Source organism: Pseudophryne corroboree, chromosome 3 (assembly GCF_028390025.1).
Source record: "Pseudophryne corroboree isolate aPseCor3 chromosome 3, aPseCor3.hap2, whole genome shotgun sequence".
Taxonomy (NCBI): Eukaryota; Metazoa; Chordata; class Amphibia; order Anura; family Myobatrachidae; genus Pseudophryne; species Pseudophryne corroboree.
Window position 1 is genome coordinate 587,564,383 of NC_086446.1, and position 16,046 is coordinate 587,580,428.

Below are 16,046 nucleotides of genomic sequence, written 5' to 3' on the forward strand. Positions count from 1 at the left end.
GCCGTGGAGAGACATTTTTACAACTTAGGGGGCGTGGCTAGTGGACGTGGCCTCGCAGAGTTTATATATTCTCCCCATGCTTGCATGGGTTTCCTCGCTGTGCTCCAGTTTCCCTCCACATTCCTCAATTCAAATATACTGGTGAGTTAATTGGCTCCCAACAAAAAATTAACCAAAGAGGGCAGACTAGATGGGTTGAGAGGTTCTTATATGCCAAAGTCCAGAGTCTTATCTGTTTCCCACTGCGACTATTTACACGGCTCACGGGCAGTCTCTTTAGGCCTGCACTTGGAGAGTACATCATCTCCATGCAACAGCAGATCAGGAACCAGCTCATTGAAGTTGCTCCTTGTCATGATGAGGGCAAGCCCAGCATTCTGGCAGCTGCTGGCATGCACCATCATGGAGCACCACTTGCTCCCTGCATAGCAGGGCAGATAGCGTCGCCGTATCCCCCATCCTCCCGACTGCCCGAGGGACACTGTGGTTTGGAAGGTATAGTATTTCCCCTAGGAATTTGGCAAGGCGTAGGGGTGCCAGGGTAGTATGTGCTCACACGTGTGCTTACGAAAAGGGGGCATGGTCAGATGGGGAGGAGGCGCGGCTGACCAGCTTCACTGTTAAGGATGTGCCCCAATCGTCAGCGTCACTGATGAGGGCATGCTGCTCGGCTTCCCCCAAGCTCTACCTTTAATGTGAATATATGCCTTCTATTCACACGGTGGCAGGCTTTTTTAGCAGGGCACCTCTAAAGGGGCAGGGCGCAATTTGCCCTTTAAGAATCCGGCAGGGCGTGGCGCCCTACTAAAAAATCCTTGTGTGAACACTAGAGGCATAGAGTTTCCGTGTGCTGTTAATGGTTCCCGGGCCAGATGATCAAGGTAACCCGTTTACCGTGCCACTAAACCGGGGCCTTACCTGCTTACTTCCTGGGTTGGATTCCCAGGCAACTGGATCTGGTGTATTTTATTTAATTTTTTTTGGACCCTTTTCCACTGAACAAAAACCTGGGTTAATGCGTGTTCATGTGCAAAAACCTGGGTTTTTTAGGCAGTGAGAAAGGATTACAAGTAATATCTCAAACTTTCATATCTATTGACGTTGTTAACACTTATTTTCAGTTTTTTTTAATGTATTTTCTATTATGTTCAACTGACTAATGTCTAACTACATCTTAGTTTCAACATTCAGTATCCCATCTGAATGAAATTAACTGGAAATGAACTTTTATAGTGTATTGTGAATTGTTTTTAATATAGTATCTTACCTTTTTGGGGTGGTCCAGTACTAGAAGCTCTCTTCCACACTATATGTTTGTGTATAGGATACTGTGGGAAAGGCTTATTTCTATTGCATGTTTGCACACCTGTTTTATAAAGTACGTCCGTCACCTACCCAGTGGAGGCCAGAATTTTTGAGGCTGAACCACCGTTCTTGTGAATGTTGCGTAGAAATTTACCAGCAAGCAACCACATCAATGAATATTAGCTCACAAAATGGCTACCTTCACTTATGGAGGATAAATGTTAAAATGATGAGTTGATTTAAGACCTACAGTATGTACTATAAAAATAAAATAAAAAATCACAAAAAACACCAGTAGTATATGGTTGTCACGTGTTACATCATTACAGTATTACTTTTTCTTATTTTGCTTGTTTATGTGTTTTCAGACCTATCCAGTTGTGCCTTGAATGCTTTCCCAACTGGCCTGTATTTAGCTATGAAGTCAGTTGCTGACCAAATCTACTCAATCTCGCTGGCCAACAACGAATTAAAGAGCCTGACAGGCAAATTCTTCACTACTTTCAAAGAGCTACAAGGTATGTGCAAAGTTGAACCATTTCTGGAAAATGTTATAATCTTATTTAATTCTAATATAACGCCGGTTTCATGATGGAGAAATGCCATTCAAAACCCCATCCCATCAATTGTCCCACACTTTGCTGCTGTATACTAGTCTCAATAGTTAACCGTTATCCATATTGAAACAAGGTGGTTGTTGCTAAAGCTCCATCACTGTGTTGCTCATACAGTATGTTGAGACGGAATGCAGTTAATTTACCGGCTGTCTGGATCCCGGTGGTCAGGATACCGATGCTGGAATCCCAACTGCCGACAATGCTGCCAGTCGGAATCCCGGTGCATCAGGCTTTTCCCACTTATGGGTGCCCACGACAGCGCTCGTGACATTCTGGCGTGCGGGATGCTGCTGTCTGGATATTGACAGCTGGCATCCCGTTCACCGGTTAAATATACTGAATCCGTTGAGACACAGGGGAATAGCTTTGCATATTTGAATTACACACTCTGCATCTGTTGTACACTGCATTCGTATGTTTTATGAGTGCTAGTGGGAAAAATGATTCACAAAATAAATTTCTTACTACATACACTACTGGTGTCAGTAAATACTGCTTTTAAACCTCAGTGGACCCAAAGCACAGTGTGTCATTGTCATGCAATTGTTCCTTGCAATAGAATTATACTTCCTTATTTATGTAATTTGTAGAATACTTCCTTGGATTTGTATATTTGTTTTAAAGTAATGAAAGTATAGTAGAAGGTAGTCGCAGCCTTCGTAACTTCTTTCCATGCAAGCTACTATATTTTAGTTTGATCACTGTTGTTTATTTTATGGAGGCATTAAAGGCAGATTCATATCATGCCCATTCTTATTGGGGAGACTACTTTTCGGAACGACTGGTTAGAAAAGATCACCTTTTCTTTAAATGCATCGAAGGAGGACACATAAACCTTTTTTAATGTAAATGACTTGGGCCCCTGTGCATTGGGTATGGGCCCCCGAGTGCCAAGGGCACCATCTACTACTCTGGATATTGGTCCCAGGGAGTATGGTATGTCTTGTCAGTGTTCACAATGTTGACATTCTTTATGTGGACATGTACGTAATGTAGCCATTATCCATGTCAACATTCATCATGTCAACACTGATGCAATGTTGACATTGTTGAAATGTTGGATCTGCGTCTTTAGTCTCATTCTGTCTATTTTTGAAACTGCTGTATCTTGTATCCTGAAATGACAATTTTGATTGCAGGCGGTAACAAAATGCATCGCGCAGAGCACGGCATGCTGCCGAATGGATGTCATGTTCCACCCAAAGGGCGTGTCTAGCTCCACCTAAGGCGTATCTATTGCCACTCAGGGGTGTGTCCTGCAGTGGCAGGTGAAAACAATAGTACATAGTTGCATATATAACTGTACTAATAACATTTATTCCTTTTAAGTGAGGTCACTGCCGGAGAGATTGGCTTCCTTTTCCACTTACCCAAGATCCACATGCCGACAGGAGAAAGGGAAGAAACTGGTGCTAAGTGTCACAGGCATTACCTGCTCCCAGGGAGGACACTCGCTAACAGTTCTGGTTTATTTAATTCCCTTACATTTAAACTGTCCACCATGGTGGAAGAAGAAACCGCTACTGCTGCTTATACTGCTGCCGCCCCCATGCACACTAGTCTCCACTCAGACTGTTCTCCTTTGCACTGCTATCTGACAGCTTCCCCTATTCTTCCACCTATTCCTCCAATCTCCCCCTATTACTTCCATTCTATCCATCTCTCCCTATTCTTCCTACTATTACTCCCGTCTTTCCCCTTTTCCTTTCAACCTTCCCCTATTTCTCCTGTCTCCCCCTATTCTTCCTCCTATTCTACCTGTCTCTCCCTATTTATTCCACTTTTACTCCTGCTTCCCCCTATTTCTCTTACCTAGAGAATACCGGGGTCCATTTAGTACCATGGTGTGTAGACTGGTCCACTAGGAGCCATGGGCACTTTAAGAATTTGATAGTGTGGGCTGACTCCTCCTTTATGCCCCTCCTACCAGACTCAGTTTGGAAAATGTGCCCGGAGGAGCCGGTCACGCTGAAGGAAACTCCTGAAGAGTTTTCTGCATTTCTTTTCTAAGTTTGTTATTTTCAGGCAGGTCTGGTTGGCACCAGCCTGCCTGCTTCGTGGGACTTGGAGAAGGGGGGGTGGCCCAACCTCTTGAAGGGTTAATGGTCCTGTTCCCCGCTGACAGGACATTAGCTTCTGAGGGAACTATTCGCCAGCCCCACCACGGCGAGCATACATTCCCGCAGCACGCCGCCACCCCTAACAGAGCCAGAAGAATGAAGAGTGGTGAGTACCGAGCCGGCGTCCCGGTTAGCGGGGCGCGGGCCATTATGGTGTCACGAGGGTACGGAGACGCACGGCTTCTAAATGGGGCAGAATGCATCTCCAGACACAGTACACAACTGCGTCTCAGTACACTGTACACAATACCCAAACTGGCAAACACGGCCTTAAAACGGTTCTGCTCCATTTTAAGCACAAAAATTACCTCAGCCAGTATAAAAAAAAGCGGGAAGACCGCGTGCCATTGAAGGAGCGGGGCTTCACTATGAGAGGATCCAGCAGCTCACCAGCGCCATTTTCCCTCTGCAGTGGACACAGACGCTGACTGACAGGGACGCGCAGCTCCTCCGGTATGACTCCAAATTACCTCAGCGGTACCAGGGGGTCATAGCAGGGGGGGAGCGACTATTAGTGTACTAAGTCCCCTATCAGGGTACTTAGTCTGCGACCCGGTTAAGCTTGGCATTAGCGGTAAGGGCGCGGTGGTGGCTGGCTCCAAACAACTCTGTGTCTCCCTGAAGGGCTCTTTGTGGGTTACTTGTGCTTAGCCTTTTCCTGTGTTTGTGTGTGCTGTCACATTTACATTGTCAGGCAAAGAGTGTGTTTCCTGTACAGCGGAGTGTTCCTCTTCACCAGGGGGCTCACAACTGGGTACTCAGGGTTCACAGAATAGCGGGGCTGAACCAGAGTGGGTTAATTCTCTTAAAGGAATGATCACTCTTTCTACAAAATTGTCCCACAATGAAAAAGAGACGCAATACTTTAAACAGACTGTGGATGAGTTTATGAACAGAGACTCAGTCCCCAAAACAGCGTCTCAATCCACTTCCATTTGTCCGCAAAAGCGATCTCTGGCCCATATCTTGCAGTCTGACTCTGACGCTGACAGGTCAGACATGGAGGAGGGGGAGGTGGACTCAGAGGGGAGGGATGCAACTTTGTCACAGGGAATAGAGGCTCTTATAGAGGCTATCAGAGATGTTCTGCATATTCCTGATAAGGAGTCAGAGGAGTGTGAGGAATCTTATTTTAATGTAAAAAAGAAGTCCTCAGTTACTTTTCCTGTGTCAAAGAAATTGAATACCCTGTTTGAAGAATCATGGGTTAATCCTGATAAGAAGTTTCAAATCCCTAAAAAGTTGCTCTCATCTTTTCCTTTTCCTCTGGAATATAGTAAAAAATGGGAAAATCCACCGATAGTGGACTCATCAGTCTCTAGACTGTCCCGTAAAATTGTATTGCCTGTTCCTGGTGCAGCCTCCCTGCAAGACATGGCTGATCGTAAAAATTGAGACTACACTCAAATCATTGTACACCGCTACTGGGGTGGCCCAAAGCCCCACTATTGCATGTGCGTGGATCACTAAAGCCATTGCTAAATGGTCAGGTAACCTAATTGAGGGTTTAGATTCCTTATCTAGGGGGATGTTGTCTTACTCCTGCAGCATATACAGGACTCTGCGAACTTTATGGTGGATGCCATAAAGGAAATATGCGTGCTTAACGCACGCACCTCCGCTATGGCAGTGTCGGCACGCAGGGGCTTGTGCCTACGCCAGTGGACTGCTGACACGCACTCCAGGAAAGGCCTGGAAGGCCTACCATTCACATGAGAGGCCTTGTTGGGAGATGAATTAGACAAATGGATCTCCACAGCTACTGCAGGTAAGTCTATGTATCTTCCTTACGCAGCCACCCCCAACCAAGAAGACTTATTCAGCTTCTAAGTTATAGTCCTTTCGGACGGCCAAGTTCAAGGGCAAATTCAGAGGTGATTCTACGTCCTCCAGCGGCGGAAGAGGTAAACCACGCAAACCAGGAACAGCAGGTGCTCGGGAACAGAGCTCAGGCTCTGCTTCCTCAAAGACTTCAGCATGTCGGTGGACCGCAATGCCTGGAAGGCTGTCAGGTGGGAGCACAACTACAATTGTTCAGTCAGATCTTGTCAAATTCGTGCCAGGATCCCTGGGTCATAGATGTTATTTTCCCAGGGCTACAGACTGGAGTTCCAAAAGCTCCCACCTCACAGATTCTTCAAATCAGGCTTGCCAGTTTCACAACTTTACAGCACGCAATCCAAAAACTGGTACAGACTCAGGTCATTGTTCCAGTTCTACCTCGTCTACTAAACAAGGGGTACTATTAAAACTTTTCATAGTACCGAAGCCGGACGGTTCGGTAAGACCAATTCTGAACCTCAAGTCTTCGAACTTGTACTTACGTGTGTTCAAATTCAAGATGGAGTCTCTGAGAGCGGTGATCTCAGGTCTGGTGGAGGAACGGTTGATTCTAGCCAGGAGAGGGATCCCTAACAAGGTTATTCTGACTATGATCCAAGCCAGGAAGGGGGTAACGTCTAAGCATTACCATAGTATTTGGAAGAAATACGTCTCTTGGTATGAGAGCAGAAATTATTCTGCTGTGAAATTTCATCTGGGATGTTTCTTGCTTTTTCTGCAGGCAGTCGTGGATGTGGTCCTGCTTCTGGGCTCCATAAAAGTCCAGATTTCGGCCATGTCCATTTTCTTTCAGAAACAAAGGGCTTCTCTCCCTGAGGTCCAGACGTTCTTGAAAGATGTTCTGCACATCCAATATCCCTTTGTGCCTCCCACGGCACCTTGGGATTTCAATGTGGTGCTGCAGTTCCTCCAACCGGACTGGTTTGAACTGTTACAGGAGGTGGACGTAAAATATCTTACGTGGAAGACCGTAACATTGTTGGCCTTGGGTTCAGCAAGACGTGTGTCGGAGCTGGGGGCTTTGTCTCACAAAAGTCCCTATTTATTTTTCCATGAGGACAGAGTTGAACTCAGAACTTGTCAGCAATTTCTTCCTAAAGTGGTGTCCGCTTTTCACATCAACTAACCTATTGTGGTTTCGGTTGTCACCGACACCTCTGCTACTTCAAAGTCTTTGGATGTTGTGAGGGCTTTGAAGGTGTATGTAAAAAGAACAGCTCATCACAGAAAGACTGACTCGCTGTTTGTTCTTTATGATCCCAATAAAATTGGGTGTCTTGCTTCAAAGCAGACAATTGCACGCTGGATCAGACTTACTATCCAGCATGCTTATTCCACGGCAAGTTTGCTGTGTCCAAAATCTGTACAGGCCCACTCTATTAGGTCGGTGGGTTCTTGCTGGGTGGCTGCCTGGGATGTCTCGGCTTTGCAGCTCTGCCGAGCAGCTTCTTGGTCAGGTTCGAACATGTTTGCTAAGTTCTACAAGTTTGATACTTTGGCTTCTGAGGACCTTCAGTTTGGTCAGTCAGTTCTGCGGGAACCTCAGCACTCCCATCCGGTTTGGGAGCTTCGGTACATCCCCATGGTACTAATGTGGACCCCAGTATCCTCTAGGACGTAAGAGAAAATAGGATTTTAATTACTTACCGGTAAATCCTTTTTTTGAAGTCCGTAGAGGATACTGGGCACCCGCCCAGTGCTTCATTCTTCCTGCAATGTAACTAGGTTAAGTAATGGTGGCTCAGCCGATGATGTTCCTGTTTAAAATTTGGTTAGCTTGGCTTTCTTCTTGTTGTGTGTGCTGGTTCGGAATCTCACCATTATCCTTATCTATCCTTCTCTCAAAGTATGTCTGTCTCCTCGGGCACAGTTTCCTAGACTGAGTGTGGTAGGAGGGGCATAGAGGGAGGAGCCAGCCCAAACTATCAAATTCTTAAAATGCCCATGGTTCCTAGTGGACCCGTCTATACCCCATGGTACTAAATGGACCCCAGTATCCTCTACGGACTATAAGAAAAGGATTTACTGGTAGGTAATTAAAATCCTATTTTCTCCATCTCTCCCTCTTCCTCCTGTTTTCTCCTATTTCTACTCTCTCCCCCTATTCTTCCACCTATTCCTCCCATCTCCCTCTATTCTTCCTGTCTCCCCTTTTTACAACTGTTTCTAAACTTTTCTTGCTTCATTATTGGTTTCCTTCACTTCTACCCCCTCTGTCTTTTTTGTCCTCCTCTCTCTTTTCTGTCTCCTATTTTGCTGTGAAGGCATATACATTGATATTAAAAGACCAATGATAAGGAGCGCGTAATAAAAATGTAACAATTTTAAATAGATACACAATTAATATCACAATTTATTAAAAAGTCTCTATAGAAAACATAATAGACTGATACCAATAAAATATGTGTGTGCACAGTAATTTTCCAGAGTAGTAAATGTTCTTCGGTGATGGATATTGGTTGCAGTTCGGGTAAGTAATTGGTATTGGCCTGAGTACGCTATGCTACGACCCCCAATGTATAGATGGAATGTTCTCACCCTTGATGGTAACGATTGACGGTCAGTTTTGTACCTTTCCCAGGACTCGTATATTTTGTTATTGGGTCAGAGTACTTGGTAACTAATATTGTGTCAGCAGCATAGTTAGCTACACTTGGTTCAGTTGATCAGTCCCAAGAAATTAACCCTGGTTCGGGCACTGGTGTAGAGTTTGGTGCAGTGCAATTACCAAAACTGTCAGCCACAGCGCGACGTGCACTGGGGAGGATTTCCTCAATCAAAGCTGACTCACCATCGATGCGGGTGATAGCTGAAACTGACAGCTACAGCAAAGTTCACAGAGGTGGGAGGGCGTACATGGCTTCTGAGTAATAACACCACTGGCGTGGATGTGCAGACACATGCAAAGTTCCTCAACGTGTTTCTCCGCTGTAATGAGTTGAGCGGATTCTTCAGGAGGTATGTACAGGTGCCTCAGTTTGATAGGTATTTAAACTAGCATCAGCCAATAGAAATGTTCACATTTAATAAGTGCACCTGTGTATCCTTAATTGATCAGTCGCAACGTTCTAAAAAAAAAATCTCCATTTTTCATATTAATACTACATTATAGAGGTAACATAATATATCAAATAATAAACATAATTCAATAGCAATTTTACAGCTAATAACAGATACATATTATCCTTTTTTGCTGTTGCTGCCGGGAGTAGTAAGCATGCGTGCCTGGTTGCTAGCTATTGTGGCTTGCATTTACCCACCCCTCCTTTTTTTTTTTTCCTGGGAGCCCCCCTTTTCCCTTCTTTCTGTGTCTCTCTATTCCTGTCCTATGCCTTCTATGGCTCTCCTCACCCCCCTCCAAATCCCTCTCTTTACTCTTGTTCCCCCATCTTCCATATCTCTCTTTGGGCAGGATGTCCTAGAGGGAAAATGCTATAAACCCCCGTTTTCTGAGGTTTTATAGCATTTTCATATGTACTAACACCCGGCTGCCACGCTTTCGCCCATGAGAGTATCGGCATCTTTGGATGGCGATAGCCTATAGAAGCCTATGGGCTTCTTATCGCCGGCCTCCGCCGCAGATGCCGACCCCCCTCCTACACAGCATGCCTTCCTCCAGGAAGCCTGGACCAGGAAGGTAAATTCCCCCTCCCCCTAGTAACACAGCCGGAGGTCCTTCCGGCTGCAGGGATTAGGAGGAGGTACCGCAGGACAGCCTGCTCGTCGATGCGACCTGGGACCCGTTCACTACAATAGGGAGAGGCGGCACAGAGATGATCTCATTTCCCAGCGCCGCCTCCGCCCCCGCTGCTGGCTCTGCTCCCCGCCGCTATGGCAACCCACCCGGCATAATGCCGTGTCGATGAAGCCAGCAGTAGTGTCCAATGCCGGATCCCACCCGGGAAGGACCCGTTTCCAATTCCTGGGTGGGATCCAGCATTGGCGATGTGAAAGGGGTATAAATGTCAGCCTGTTCTCTGCTGCTGTAACCTGCACAGGAAACATGACACAGCAGAGTCTACAGTGGAGTCCCTACCATGTCAAAAATGAACTGCTAATCCTAGTATAAATAATATAAAAAAGAAAATGTAAATAAATAAAATTTTCAATAAAAAATATTTAAATCTAAAAGGCATAAAAGCTGCAAGACTTTTTTTTTAAATAAAAATAAATTATGATAATTATGGGATCATGGCAGCAGCAAGTCTCCTTTGTGGCTGCTTTTTGGGGCTTTTTCCTGCTCACCTAAGCTTTTCTGTGGCCTACACCCCAGGGGACTGTTGCCTGCCATGTCGTATGTCCTCACCAGGTCTAGAGTCTGCAGTTTATGACCTCAGCAGCAACTCGTGGTCTTCTGCATTCCTCTGAGCTGAATACCTCTCCCGCTGCCTGCTGCTTCCATATATCTGTCGAGCCTCTCCTGCACACCGCCGCTGGCTCCCAATGATGGCTGGACTTATCTTTCAGTGCAGCTTCTCCGGCTGCATGTTCTGGCTCCCTGGGTGACGGGCCAGCCTCCTCATCAAAGCCCCAGACTCATTGTGGGACTTGCTGTTGACCCTTTCACTGCTTGCACAGTGCTTTATCGCAGGGTTTTGCAGTGTTTGTCCTGTGGTGGAGTTGCAGCGTATGGCTTAACAGCCTCCCTTTCCTGTTACCCTTTCCAATTCCTACTAAGCTAGATCAACGTGCTAGCAGGCAGCCACCACTACACACAACCCTGCGGTGGCCGGACTTTAATTATCATGACTTGTCCCGTGCTACCATGCATGCCCTGCCCCCAGCTTTTCCAGACTCGCATTCTTATGGAGGGATAATGAAATATTGGGAGGATTAGGAATATTTGCGGGGCAGCCAGAGGCTAAATAAAAAAAAATGGGAGCCTCCAGCAAAATACAGTAGGGTAGGCAAGCCTGCAATATGTCATGCGGTTAGAGATGCCTGTCGCTGCGCTGAGCAGTGTAGCATTAACTTTTTGAAATGTGTTTCTTAATCACAATACGATGCACGCAAACCACTTTACAAGACTGCACTGGTTAATTTGACATGCAACACTTGTATATTTGTGTGCGAGTGAGTCTGAATCTGGTTTCAAAGTATAACGGAACTTGGAATGAAGAAAAGCCACAGCCACTGCATCGTAGCACTTCATATAAATATTCAGACTCAGTGGCACGCAGATATTCAAGTGTTGCATATCAAATGAATGCAGTATCGTGAACTGGTTTTGTTGCATTGTATTGTGATTTATGAGTGTAAAGATGCTTGGCACAAACTGAGTTGCACGGGACCTGGCATGCTCAAAAGAGATGTTTTGCACAACTGCAGCAATGCTCACATTGGTATGGAGTATTAAAAAAAAGAAAAGCTTTGTGTTGGGGTAGTTAAAACAATGTTGATTAACATAGAGGTTTTTTTTATATTTTCTTAATCTCTCCCTGAGTAATACCCAAATTCATACTATACTTTTATTCTGGATTCTTGGTGAAAAAAAGCACCAGTGGTAAAAAAACAAAACAAAATGAGCCTTTTATTAGCTTGAGAGGAAAGTTACACAAATTTATAATAATATAACATCAAATCCACTTTCTGCTCTCAAGCATCAATTTTTGCTATTTTATGTCTTTTATACCTTAAGAACAAAATACCAATGTCATATGAAATTGAAAGTTGTCAGGGTTTTGTTAGCGTTAATTAAAAAAATTCATCAAAATTGGAGTTAACTGGTTACTTTAGTTAACATTTGTAGTTGACTTGGAATGAAGCGACATGAAAGAACTTAGAAGATGGAGAATGACTCTGTGGGCACCAGAAATGGAGTGAGGAGGGGGCAGGATGGTGCAGGGGGTTTTATGGGGCAGAGTCGGGGGTGGGATGAGGTATAGCGGTAGGCGGACCAAGGTGTCTTGCAATTGCCTCGTCCTTTTAGGAGTTATGTTATATTGTAATACACAACCAATAAAGAGAGCACCTATCCGCTTCAGCAGTGAATCCACAATCTGTCAATTAAAAGCGTCTAGGTAGTGCTGCTGAACGTCATCCTCATCAGCAGCATGTATTTACACTTGCCCGCAGATACCCACAAGTGAAACAGCTTGACAGTCACATATGCATCTCTGTGTGTTTCTGCATCTGTTAGTAATCATGAGAACACCACCTTACTGTTACTGGCCTAGATTACATCGCCCATTCCTTCCCTCCTTCCGCCATCTTGTCACATGCAGTTACACGTGTCCGATTTGAACATATCTGTGCGGCCAATTTTAATTTTCTGTCTGTATGTCTGTCTGGGTGTGGTTCGTTGGGTGAACATTCGTTAGGTCGACCACTATTGGTCGACAGTGACTAGGTCGACACCTGAAATAGGTTGACGCAGTTATAAGGTCGACATGTGTCTTTTAATTGTTTTTGGTGTCGTTTTCTACGTAAAGAGACTGGGAACCCCAATTAGTGCACCGTGTCCCCTCGCATGGCTCGCTTTGCTTGCAGGTTACTATTCCCAATCATAGTCCACGTGGATCGTAAAATATGAAAAAGTAAAAAAAAAATGAAAATGTGTCGACCTTTGCCAAGTCGACCCAGTGACCATTTTGACCAATAGTGGTCTACCTAATGAGTGTCGACCTAAGTGTTTATCTAAAGACCGGATACCGTCTTTCTCTGCCTGTACTGTATGTCTGCCTATCTACTGTATCTATCTCAAATCCCAGCATGATGCCTCCACCTCTAGACATTTTTCTACACCCAAGAACAGTTTCATAATTAGATGGGATTTTTTATATTTGTTAATTCAGCACAGGTAGCCTCTTGTGTTGAGTGAAAGGTGCCCCACCACATTTGGGGGTCTGATATATAAAATTTTCTAAGACTTATGCTGGGTACACACCGAAAGATATATCTGCGGTATCCGGTACCAATAGTGGTCGACCTAGACACTGTCGACCTAAGTGTGGTTGACCTTCCATACTACACCCATATATGCAGATCAATTGATCTGCAGATACAGTATATCTAAAGCCGGATCGGGAAGTTTGCTGTGCATACGCATTGCCCGATCCATCGGGGACTAACGTCATGAAGTGGGCGGGCATTTACACACGCCCGCCCAGTTCAGCTGTCAGTCACCGTTGGCTGCTGCAGCTTGTGTACAGACGGTCGATATATTGGCCGTCTGCTGTGCAGCAGGGTTGACGAGATATGTCTGTGAACGACGAAGTTCACAGACATATCGCTCATGCACACTGGCCGACAGACCCACAATATATCAGCCGTTCAAGAGAACAGCTGATATATCGGACAGTGTGTACGCACCATTAGAAACATTAATTTACTACCCATGAATGTAAAAAGTGCCTGGAAATCTAAAAGCACACCAATCCTCAAATAATCATGACAATACACAGAATAATACTTCTGTCTTACTTTGTACAGTTTGCTCCAGGATCAGGGCTGAAACTAGGATTTTCATCACCCAGGGCAAGGCAGTAATTTGGCAGCCCCCCTCTCAAACCATCCTCCCCACCAAAAAAAAAACCCACAGAAACAAACCATGTCAGACTAAAATAATCAGATTTTCAAAAATTTTGAAAAAAGGGGATACTATTGGACAGTATTCCTCTGTGCCCTCAAATGCCCTAAGCATCACGTACCCCCCAGCAGTGTGTTCCACTACATGTCCCCTGTATGTCCCCATACATTGCACTATATCATAACACTTCATCACTGCACTATATCACTATACTACATCCGCTACATGCTGAACTACCTCACTACACGCCCCTTTACACTGCACTACATACCCTATACGCTACACTACATCACTACACTACATCCCCTTATATGCTACACCACATAAGTGCACTACATGCCCCTATATACTACAATACATTACTACACTACATACCCTATATGGTGCACTACATCACTACACTACATCCCCCTATAAGCTACACCAAATCCCCCCATCTGGGAGGCAAAGCGGAAGTTGATACTGCTAACTGGGAGCACAGTGCCGATAATAAAGTCTGTCTTTAAACTCACCACAAAGCTGCTGTAGTTGCATGTTGTCCAGACTTTTTTTCCCCCCTGTCAAGTGTATAGCTAGTAAAGTGAGCCTTTGAGTTCTGTAACATCGGTGACTGTACCTGTTAACAAGCAAAAGCCTGCAGCAGCGTGTCCTCTCAGTGATGTGTATCCGTCAGCTTGTTATCGGTTGGTGCTGAGCAGGCAGGTGGGATCATAGCCTGATGAAAAATACCAACAGCTCTCTTCTATAGCATGGACGGTGCACTACACGCTAGTAGCAGCACTGCATGGCAAAGAAGAGAGTTTAAGACAGTAGCCGGCATAGGAGAGATCCCAGGTACTGGAGCTTACCCGCACAGAGTCGGAGCCAGCTGTGGGCAGACATGTGGGTCAGAGACATGGCCCCGTTAGCTGTCTGCTGTCTTACTGGAGCAGCACAGCACTTCCGGTTAAAAAAAACAAAACCGAAAAATCCCTGCTCCTCTGTAACTCCTTGGCACCCCCTCAAATCCTGCACCCGGGGCTTATGGCTTATGCCACCTTAGCCCCCCCCCCCCTCCCCCCTTAGTTGCGGTCCTGCCAGGATATAATAGGTTTACACATCATTTACCTTCTTTGAAACACCGAACATGCAGACTGAAAAAATCTTCATTAAAAAACTCAACTTACCCTTATCTAAGCAAATACAAACCCTCACTAACACTTTGCGTAAAATGTCGTGGAAATACCATACAGGTGTAGATTTGGATGTTGAATAATCAGAAGTGACCTTTAATTTTAATCCATTGAATTCATTACATGGCAATAAAGTAATTGCTCTGCTAGCACTTTCAGAAATCAACCTTTTAAAAGTCAAAATGAATTTTCTAACTTACATTACTAAGAAATGACTTACTATATGGATTGTGTGTAATGAAATACAAAAAGAATAGCCAATTATAAGATAATTATTATATAATTTTTGTGTCCATGGAGATTGACTCACATTGTTCAAGTGTGTATGTTTTTTTCCCCTGTGCTTAAGGTTTGGTGTGAAATGTTTTTCACTTCTATTTTGTGTTCTACTTTGTAAACTAGGTGATCATTTGGTAAATAAATGCAGTCTTCAGTGCAGGTGGCAGCAACATATTTCCATTATGAGGTGATCCCAAAACAACTTTAACAGCGGACCATAAATTCTTGAGCCGCCTATCGCTTTGGGCGGCAGCATCTGTAATTTATGCCCACTCATTTGTGTCTCCAGTTTCGAATATACTGGTTGTTTCGTTTTTAGGTTTTGCCAGTTAAAAACCTTAATTGCCAGGATTATAAAGTAGCACAAAAAAGGTAACAAAAAATAATGGTTACATACACCTGAGCTGTTAACTTGAATTCGTAAGCATCCTACTTTCCTAAAATAAAAAGATCACCGTGCTTTTTAAAATGGCAGCAAATTTGAATGATGTCTATGTGATAATGTGGCGCTGAACTCACAATTGATGTACATGTAAAATAATATAAATAGTTACATAAAGTAATACAATAAAAATGTAAGTTTTCCCACATGATGAACACTGCACACCTGTAGATGACAGTGCAAAAAGAAATGCAAATGAAAACCACAATTTAGTAATATCTGTGGATCACCTCCGAAGCAGACACACAACTTTCACAAGTATAGATTCATATGGAAAAGAAAATATTGCTATAGTGATTTACAGTTTCTATAATTTATTATATAAGAATACAGTTGCACTTGCATGAATATAAAATACATAAACATATAAAAAATATGGATGGGACACCCCCTCTATTATGTTACGAGTAGCCACCAATAGGTAGACGAATAATCTAGGGGGGTCCATAATGTCTCTGGGCACCTGACTGAGTAACGCGTTTCGGGAGTCTGTCCCTTATTCCATGTGATTGACATGTTTATGTATTAAATATTTGTAATTTTGAATTATTGGCATATATGGGTGATAACTTACAATTTTTTTTTTTTTAAATGGTCAAGCAATCTGTCTTGGACCACTTCATATGATTGATCCTTTTAGCCAAAAACGGTCTTGTGTCTTTTTCTCATTTCATTTCATCAGTATCTTTGAGATGCTGCTTTTATCAGCAAATGTTTAATATCATGATGGAGATCATTACT

The 16,046-nt window shown here is 44.2% G+C and overlaps 1 protein-coding gene across 6 annotated transcripts in view; it reads left to right on the top strand.

The window, feature by feature from the left end:
- The window catches only part of LRRC20 (leucine rich repeat containing 20), a 1,148,610-nt gene that overhangs the window by 387,171 nt on the left and 745,393 nt on the right, over window positions 1-16,046 (top strand). For all 6 annotated transcript variants that reach the window (XM_063961448.1, XM_063961449.1, XM_063961451.1 and 3 more), the window contains exon 3: window positions 1,674-1,823. In XM_063961448.1, coding sequence (XP_063817518.1) covers window positions 1,674-1,823 — 150 coding nt within the window. The remainder of the gene's footprint in view (window positions 1-1,673; window positions 1,824-16,046) is intronic.